This window comes from Hylaeus anthracinus, unplaced genomic scaffold (genome assembly GCF_026225885.1).
Source record: "Hylaeus anthracinus isolate JK02 unplaced genomic scaffold, UHH_iyHylAnth1.0_haploid 11985, whole genome shotgun sequence".
NCBI classification, from domain to species: Eukaryota; Metazoa; Arthropoda; class Insecta; order Hymenoptera; family Colletidae; genus Hylaeus; species Hylaeus anthracinus.
Genome location: NW_026534333.1, coordinates 10,046,876 through 10,056,208, shown reverse-complemented (window position 1 = coordinate 10,056,208; position 9,333 = coordinate 10,046,876). Strand labels below are relative to the sequence as shown.

The following is a 9,333-nucleotide window of genomic DNA, read 5'->3' as shown; positions in this document are numbered from 1 at the left end:
AGTCCTGCGAAAATCGATTCGAAAAAGTATCTCGTTTGGTTACCAACTGTGCCTTGTAAAAAAATTAACTAGAAATTAAACGAAGATTTCATTACGATAGAGGAATTAAAAATAGTACAGCTTGTGAATGGTCCAATGATATTCGACTACTATTGTAGACCGTAATATTCTTTGTTTTTAAAGATAAGTACTCCATTCTAGGTCTCAAAATTATTACTTCCTATTAAGGTACTTACTTTTACCATACGTGTAAAAAAAATCAAAATCTCAGTAAAGCGATGCCCTAAAATTACTCTTCACAAGATTTTTAACTCTTTTCGATCCAGATTTTCAAAATTCTTATCATTAACTTTCTTACTTCTTAACGGAAGTGATTGTTGCCAGAATTAAACATGCAAGAATTGATTCGTTAAAGCTCTAAAAAGAGACTTTCTAGAATATTTACTCAGAATCGAACATCCCTAAGCGAAGGTAGGAACACGAAAACTGATTAACTGAAACCCTCGCGAAACGTTCGACCGATAGGCAACGAGAGCGGATAAAATAGATCTCGAATGCGAAGACTATTCGGTCGCTTTCGGCGTCAGACTTGTGGCGATGCGAAAAAGAAAACAAATAGGAGAAACTAGCTAATTCGGCAAAAACAATGCAAAAACAGTCGTTCCCAAAAAGGTTTCAACGGAAACATGGCTTCTTTTGTACTCTCAGTCATAAAGTATAAGTCGACGACGATCGATGCTTCGGTGAGCGGAAGGCGACGAACGCGATCGTTGATACTTTTTTGCGATGTCCGATCACGTATGGTCGATGGAACAAATATAGTAATTTTCCAGGGTTCTGTAAAGCGATACCCATGTGTCTGAGGCTCGTTAGGTTAATAATGACTACATTTCTATTTGTTGTCGACAGAACAGCATTTTAAATAAATAAATTATTCTCAAAATTTCGTAAAAAATTCCTACTCCTGTTTTTCAAGTATGTAGTTTCGAGATATTTAAGAATGATTAATGCCCGATGGAAATTTTGCACCATCTCTAAAATTTTTAATTCTGCGTGACTACTTTGCACACTTACACCTGTGACAAGAGCCAGTGATAACGTTGTTAAGTGAACGAATTTATATATTGACACGATCGACTGAAACCAACGCTTTAAAAACCTATACAATAGCGCTAGAGACATTAAGCCGACTAGATGTCACTTTAATAACAATATTAATGATTCAAGCGTGTGATATTATCTGTACACAGCAGAATAAGTCTGGATAACATTTCATATTTGTGATATAAATGTTACGTTACGTTCCAAGAGGTAGGTGAATAAAGTTAACCAGAGCTGTTATTAACATGATAGAAGAGCAAAGGTTTATAATCCTATCACCCAGAAAGGAATCCTTTGAATCTATTCTAAATTGCTCGTATCCCGCACGAAAGCTTCGAAATAATTACATCTTTACTTGTTTTAATCTGAATTAACCGCACCATTCGCCATGGTCAAAAACAAAGTTTCAGCAAATGGGTCACGTCAGAGTTGCTTTACGTTAAGAGATTAATTTAAAAAGACAACAAGCATACATTTACATATTTAAATTGAACATTTCAAGATGAACGAAAAGACGATATTACTAATTATTAGTACTCGACCTCGCTTTTCTTCAAGAAACAGCGACTTCTAATACGTTATTACCCACTTTTTAAATAATCCACGAAGAGATCCGATTAATAGGGATAAAAAATGTTCAGATTCGACACAACTTCCATATGCTAACCATCAGATCGACTTCTCGTACATTACTACCCTTTTTAAACAGTACACGAAGAGACCCCAACAATAGGTATCAAAAAATGTTCGACATAGTTTCCATATGTTAACCACCAGATTGAATTCGCTAACATATTTATTCCACCAACCATACGCCGCGTGCGCCCATGATTAATCACCTACCTCTGTGCTTAGCGTCAGCGTCGACCGTACCAAAAAAATGCAGAGAAAGACATACTTAAACAACGGCAGCATCGAGTAATTGAAACAAAACGGAACGTCTGTGTTCAGTGTACAGTGTGTGTTATATGTATGTGTGTGTGTAGTAGAAGATCAGGACGAGGCACGATCCTTGAGCTGAACTGTGGGACAAATATACGAAAGGTTGGATAGATTTAGATCAAAGGCAGGTACATGTTCAATCAGGGATTGTAGAGAGCAAAGCGTGTCCCGTGGTTTCGGTGGTCGTCAACATCTTTCTCTCTTTCTCTTCTTCGTCTATCTCTATCTCTCTCTCTCTCTCTCTCACTCTCTTTCTTATCGGTGGTGAACCTCCTCGGTGCTCGCCCGGAAACGTCGAACAAAAACAAAAAATCCCTTGGACGTTCCACACGACGACCGGATATTCGATATTCGCGAATGTCTAGGCTCTATTGTTTCGCTTCCGGTGTGTCGTCGGCGTTCTGCGCGTTGTTCGATCGACGGTCGACTAAGTGACCTCTGGGTTGGCGGCTACTAGGCTGGCCCCTGGGCTAGATGAGGGCGAGCTTTGGGGGACAGCAACCGCCCGTAAAATGCCCGCTGGCGGCCTCCCGTTCACGCTTGCGGCGGCCCTGGCGTTCTGCAGCCTAATTGGAGAAACGCAATTCGTTCATGTAGTTCCGTTTCATCCGCGCCCGCCGCTACTGCATATGTGCATACATGACACTGAATGACCAAGCACTCTGAGGAACACGTCAACTACGTAAACAAACGAGCGCATCTAAGTCAGTGGTATCTGTCCGCAATTAACACGTTGCTCGAGAATCGGTGCGCGTTAGGCGAGAAGGTGGCCGATACACCAGCCCTTTGATTTGGGATCTCGTGTCATTTTTGGTACGTTAAACGACGGGGCTCTATGAACCGGGGCTGAAACGTTTGATTAGGCTACTTTGGAGGAAGAATTTAATATCTTCAGAGATGAATCATGTAATTTGTGAAAATATTCTGAGGAACGATGAGCGTTTGCTTTATAGATATTAACCCTTTGCGCTCCGAATTATATTTCAATTTCGTTACCAGCTGCTCCCAACGCTTTTAAATGATTTATTTGTAATTTACTTTAATTAAATAGTAAGGCAATTTAAACGAAGAAAGAGAGAAACAAATTCACTGAAGTGCCCGTTTTTTCACACTATTGTTGCATTTTGTAATTTTCAAGCGTGTGATATCGATTTGGACCTGAAAGAATGTCGTGTGGAACAAAGGAGTGCAAAGGGTTGAAGATAATGTTTGCTTGGTAGCTTGAATATCTAAATTATGATGCGTTTTACTAGAATTGAAAATTCAGCACCGGTCCATAGAAAGTAGCAGTTTAACGCGTCAGGGGGTAGAAAGCCCAAATCAAGGTACCAATTGGTTATTTTTCACCAATTTGTCTGCTGCAATAATGTAAAACTCTGGTTAACTTAAACATTCATTTATCTTATCGCGAAGGTTAATGAACACGAAATTTGTAAACTTTCAAAACATTTCAATCTGGGATCTGCTGGACAAAGCTTTAAGCCACATTCCCACATATACGACATGCGGTGTAACAGGTGTGTGACTTACTTAAAAGAGATTGCGTCGCAATATGTACCCCAACACGAATTGTTTATATAGGAACGTGACTTAAAACAAGATCTGCAGGATGAAGCTTTAAGCCACATTACCACATAAACAATGCGTAATGCAAAACACAATGCGCATCGCATATTCGAGGCACTTGAAACGAATTACTTTTCTAACGCAATACGTACATACTGATTGTCAGTATACGTTGCTTACATGTAAACGTGGCTTAAGGCAAACAAGTGACGTAACTTTGCTGGTAAACTGATTACGGTAAACTGACTTCTAGCGGTTCCCTTCTGCCTAATTTGCTTAGCAATAGTTTGTTCTTGATGTACATACACTTTTACTAAACGTGTATAGCAAAACTACATGTACTAAATGTAGATTCGTATGTGAATTTGATGTCTGAATTCGTACATCTGGATAGGTGGATGTGTGACTAGAAGAATCCAGCCCTAAGTGGTAAATATTTTACTTATCAGACCTAGGCAAATTTGATTTGAAATGGAGTTAGGGAATCGTCCAAACTATTGCTCGAAAGTGAAAATAAATGAAAATACTTACTTTACATTACTGCAAGAAACAAAATACATATCTATACCACAGAGTTAAGGTACGTTGCAAATTTACAAAAATTTAGAAATTAAAATATTCAATTTCTATAGTCGTTTGTCTCTAAAATACAAATTGTCATATCAAACGTGCCTAGATCTGCTCTCTACACTCTGTACACGCTAAGCGTTGCACGTATCGCGTGGACAGTTTCATAGCAACACAGAGTACTCATCGTCAAAACGATAAATCATTTCCAATCACGTTTCCAAAATCTCTCCTCGTGGAGGTGGACAATCGTCGAGCAACGCGATAATTGAAGAATCTCGTCTCGTCTCTATGACAAGCTCCGTATCGTGAACGCTGTTGCATGTACTGGTACTCCGTAACACGATTAGAACATTTAAAAACAGGAAAGACACAAAGCACCGGTCGCATTCCGTAAATAAATAAAATCAAAAAAAAAAAAAGAAAAGAGAGAAAAAGAAACCAGAAAAGAAACACAGAGACTAATCTCGAAGATGGTTACACGTTTTCTTTACTCTCTTCCCGGGAGAAACGATCGATCGGTACCGGGTCTATAAATTCGGGTGTCGTGAAACAGGGTGCACTGATCGTCCTGGTGAAAGCGAAAGAGCGGAGTTATCCTCTCGAGATAAGAGATTACGAGGGGAGCGATAAACGAGCAGTGTTTGCCGCGCGACAATCGCCCTACTTGTTTTTCGTTACTTACCGGTCGTGAATCGTCCCACGACAAGCTGCATTAGTACACACAGAAGAGGGAGACTTTAGAACTTTTAGATGTCTTTCGTTACGATAAGCCTTTCGTGTGCTAACAAGAAGTACTACATAACTAATAATGCGTGCACACCGTTGCAACAGGAAATGCAATTATGTGCACCGGCCGGATACTAACTTGATTTTCGACTGTCTCATGAACTGCTGGATCTTCCTGGCTGCCTGATGGGCGGCTTGCTGATGAACAGCCTGCTGCCTCGAGCTGGCCGACCCCGGACGCGACCGATAATTCCGGTAGTTACTTTGTATCACCAGCGCGGCTTTCGTGGCTTGTCTGCGAAACAGGAAAGTAGAGCACACCGTGAAATAAAAGCACCCCGAAGGACGCGCTCTGGGAAATGCGGTAACGCAGTGTCTCTCAAACTTCGACTTCCCCACGGGGTGCAATTAAATTCTTATTTTTTGGGGGGATCCAACTTAAAACCTTTTTAAAAAGAATATATTTTTGTATGAAAAGAATTGATTGTAGAATTGAACTTCTTATTTTTGTGATATTATTCGAAACCATTTTTTAATGCAATGTAAGAATGTTTTTGAACAATGTTCATTTGTTCGTGTTGATTTATTTGTTAGGGATGCGTAGCTTACTTCTTGATATGAAAAACGGACAAATTCGAGACCTAACTTTCTACAGGCATCGTTTAGAATATTCTAATATCTTGTTAGCAATTTGCATTTAACCTGTTAAGCACGAAAGTACAGTAACCCCAGCTTCTCCCGATTTCAAGTTTCTGTTTCTCCTTCCGAGGACTCGCGGGCCCCCGAGGAGTCGTCGGGCACTAGTTTGAGAAACGCTGCCCCAGTGGATTCGTGTAATGAACGAGCCAAAAAAAGAAGCAAGGTGAGGGTGGCTGGCGGGTGAAGCTTTCATCTCAAACAAAAGTCGTATTAATTTAATGCCAGGTTAATTTTGTATTCGGAACACCGCGGCGGCGGTAAGGAAGTTCCGAAAGTTTTCGAATTATTTACGATGCCAATTAAAAGTTCGGCTCCCCTCCGCAGAGGTGGACAGAACGAACTTGGGTGAAATCCGTCCGATTCAACTGGATCGTTAAATTGGCCCCCGCAACGGGTACGCCCTGTCCTCCCGCTTTATTAATTGCCGCTTATTAAAACTAACGTCCCAACTCGCGAAACACTGACGAGAATTTAACGGTTCCGACCACGCTCCTGGAACTGGTCGATGCGACGTTTCGTGCATGAAGCATCTGAAAGGACAATGCTCAAAAAAATGGCCACCTTCGGTACACGCTGAAAAAAGAATATCGTTTATGTAACGACACGCTGCGTGCGTAGGAATCAGGCTACAGCAGTTATTTCGCACTGAAACTACCAAGGGTGTATTCAAACTTGTTATTAAAAGCAGTCCGCTATTAACAATGGCTACACTGCAATTTTTTTAAATTACTTATTGTAGAAGTGAATCAATTTTATTCGTAAATTAGCTTGTTTCTTTTTCTTCTAATTACAAAGATACAGTTGCATGTATGACCTTGGTAATTTTAATGTTAATCGACGTACGATGAGAAGATGTCAAAGTCATAGTTGTTACTCCTAATAACAATCTGTACCATGGCACGTCGATTGAATATCTAATGTTTCCTGATTCGTTACGATATACCGTAGAGAACTGAGCCATTTGGTCCGTCTTGTATGCACTGATTACAGTGTCAATGAAAGATACAGAATTCGAAATTAAGAAACTTTCACTGAACAGTGAAGTTATTGCACACGTGTTGCCTTCCAAGTATCGTAAAAATAAATTTGTCCTATCTTACACGTATTAATACGTATAAATCCTTATAGTACGACTTATTTGCACACGTGTGAAACAAGAGAGAATACCCAGACGTCATAAATTCAAAGTGTTTCTAATAGACTGAATTCCTTCGAAAACCAACTATCTCAGTTCGTTACAGTACAACCACCCGTTAGCGAAAACTTTCCTTTTCCGACCAGTATCTCACATGGTCACTTTCAACCATTGTTCTTTCCAGAAGGGTGGGGGGGGGGGAGGAAAAGGATGAGGGATGAAACGAAACTGCCGCGTCGTGTTAAGCTAGAAACAGATTACCTATAATAAGCGTACTGTTTATGTCGACGATAATATTGCTGAATGAGGACAGCGGCGTGTCTCTCGGCCTCCTCCTGCCTCTGGCGTCCCTTGTAATTTCTGTAGGCTTTCTGGATCATTCTGGCGGCGTGGTAGAGCTCCCTTTGCTCGCGATCGGACAGCGTGAGCCTGCTCAGGTCCGCCTCGCTTCCGTCGCCGGCTCCGTTACCGCCACCTGTCACACCCCCGCATATTCCAGAGCCCATCACGTTACCGTACTTCCGTTCGCCAGTATAGTATTGCCCGTTGTGCCCGTTTCCGCTGTCCAATTGCAGCTGTAGCTGCAGAAATTCGCAGAAGTCGGCCGTCGTGGGCGGAGGCGAGGGCGAGTCCGGTGTCAGACAGCTGCTGGATGGACTCGAGGGGCTGGCATCGGCATCCACGTCTGACACCGATGCCGCACCTCCGCTGCAGTCGCGATAAGAGTCGAACAATTCACCAGAATCCAGAGGCTGCGGAGATATCAGCATAGAAATGCGAGGTTAGTTTTAGAGGAAGAACGCTTGGATTGCCGAGGGAATGATGAATAGAAATCTAGGGAATGGATAGGTTTAACGTTCTATGGCATGAATTTTATTTGTTTTTTCGAGGAAGAATGCATGAATGAGGTGCGAGGTTGGTCTCCTTTTTTAAGTCTACATCTCTAACCCTGCAAATGATCTCAGGACACGGATTAAACGAAACTGGGATTATGGAGGTGACGAGGGTCCGTTGCGTCGAACGATCGCTCACCATTTGTTCCATCAGAGCGTCCTCCAGTGGCGATAAGGGCGGTGCCGGGGGAGGTGGCGAGGAAGAAGACGGAGAATCGCCTTCCGCTCTCTTGATCCTTTCCGGTAGCGCCGCTATAATTTGCTCAGCCAATGTCAGCACCCTCGCGTCTTCCTCCCCTATAAAAAGGAATCACCACCCTAGCCAAACTCGAAAAAGGTGTTTACGGGACCGGCGAAATCACATCGATCACAACACCGAGGTTTGTTTTTTTTTTTTTTTTTAAACTGTGAACGTATATATATATATACATATATATATTTGTTTTTTGTTTCTCTTTGTCTTTTTACTTTTTGTATTTTTTTGTATATATATACTTCTAGTTTGTTTTTGTTTTTTATTAGTTTTTTTTAGTTTTTTTTTTTTTTAGTTTTCTATGGTGAACCAAATCGAACGTTAATCGAAACGTGTGACGCCCAAGTGAATTGCGGATTTATTCTCAGCACGGTGCGGAGAGATCTGTACACGACACGAATGAGAATCGTCCTCGACACCGTCGAGCGTGGACGGTTCGTTTCTCCGCTTGTCGGAAGCTGTTCCCGTTGCGCCAACGCGTGCAACCGACCCAGCCACGTGGTATCCGACAGCGTTCCGTATTCCGATCGGTCGATGCACGAGCACGCGGGTGCTCTCGCAAGCGCCGTGTCTCTTAGCGTCCAATTTTTATCACGGACGTGACGTATTGTCCTTATTAAGAACTCGTCGGCGAGCGAACCAGAGACGGGACCGTCGGTCTCACTCGAGGAACTGGTCGTTCGGGCCGATAACAGGCGGCTAAGAAAGTTTTTTAGACGTTACACAGCAATCATCCAACACCCAGCAGTTACGAAGGCCAAGCAACACCAATACTGCTTTTAAGCTGCAAGAGTTCAGAGGAGTTAGAGGACAGCGAGCCTGGACCGATCCGGTCGTCTCGTTACGCATAAGACAGAGAAACAGAGAAACGGAAAAAACAAAAAGGAACTTTTTTCTTCTTCTTAGTACGTGTGTGTGTGTGTGTGTGTGTGTGTGTGCGTGTCGTGGTAAGTGTCGTGTGTATGCGTGTATGTGTGCGTGTATGTGTGCGTGTGTGTATTGCGTGTACGTGAAACAGAGATAGAGACAGAGACAGATCAAGGGACGCAGTTTCAGCTAGGAACACTACGGAACGCAGCCCGCGCAGTACTGTTTTATCTAGGCCGATGAATCTATTAAGTGTACATTAGAAAACAGACAGAGTTACGAATAGTTACAGATAGACAGGCAGACAGACAGACAAATAGAAGGGGAAACGAGGAAGGTACGGACCTACAGTCTCCTGAGGGGTCGGAGCGCTCTCCATTCCCTGCTCGCTGAGGGCTAATGACGAGTCATCCTCTTGCAACAATTCCATGTTGTCCAGCAGCGGCGAGCCACCTGTGTTTTTCGATAAACCCCTTAATTGCTACGTTCTCCTGATTATGTTACGCTCGCATGACTTACGGCCTTTTTACTCTAAATTGTTACAGAGGGGGGTTCTTGGTGGTGGCAGAGGGGGCGGGGGT

General features: G+C 42.5%; 1 protein-coding gene across 3 annotated transcripts; it reads right to left on the bottom strand.

Moving 5' to 3' along the window:
* Nucleotides 1-2,364: 2,364 nt before the first annotated feature.
* LOC128887212 (calmodulin-binding transcription activator 1-like) lies at nt 2,365-9,326 on the bottom strand. Of its 3 annotated transcripts, XM_054142859.1 has the most exons (6): nt 9,098-9,326; nt 7,772-7,929; nt 7,001-7,491; nt 5,045-5,200; nt 4,862-4,886; nt 2,365-2,609 (listed from the first exon to the last, which is right to left on the bottom strand). In XM_054142859.1, the coding sequence occupies exons 1-6, from the start codon at nt 9,180-9,182 to the stop codon at nt 2,514-2,516; spliced, it is 1,011 nt and encodes a 336-aa protein (XP_053998834.1). In that variant the 5' UTR covers nt 9,183-9,326; the 3' UTR covers nt 2,365-2,513. The 3 variants fall into 3 exon arrangements, with proteins under 3 accessions (XP_053998834.1, XP_053998832.1, XP_053998833.1); XM_054142857.1 differs by lacking the exon at nt 4,862-4,886; XM_054142858.1 differs by lacking the exon at nt 4,862-4,886 and having other exon boundaries at nt 7,016-7,491.
* Between the last annotated feature and the right edge of the window lie 7 nt (nt 9,327-9,333).

Excerpts from the sequence above, each read along its gene's own strand:
- LOC128887212 (XM_054142857.1), bottom strand. The coding sequence starts at position 9,182 with ATGGAATTGTTGCAAGAGGATGACTCGTCATTAGCCCTCAGCGAGCAG. Across the intron at positions 7,930-9,097 it reads GACCCCTCAGGAGACTGTAG|GGGAGGAAGACGCGAGGGTG; the intron begins GTCCGTACCTTC and ends TCCTTTTTATAG. Across the intron at positions 2,610-5,044 it reads ATGAGACAGTCGAAAATCAA|GCTGCAGAACGCCAGGGCCG; the intron begins GTTAGTATCCGG and ends TTCTCCAATTAG.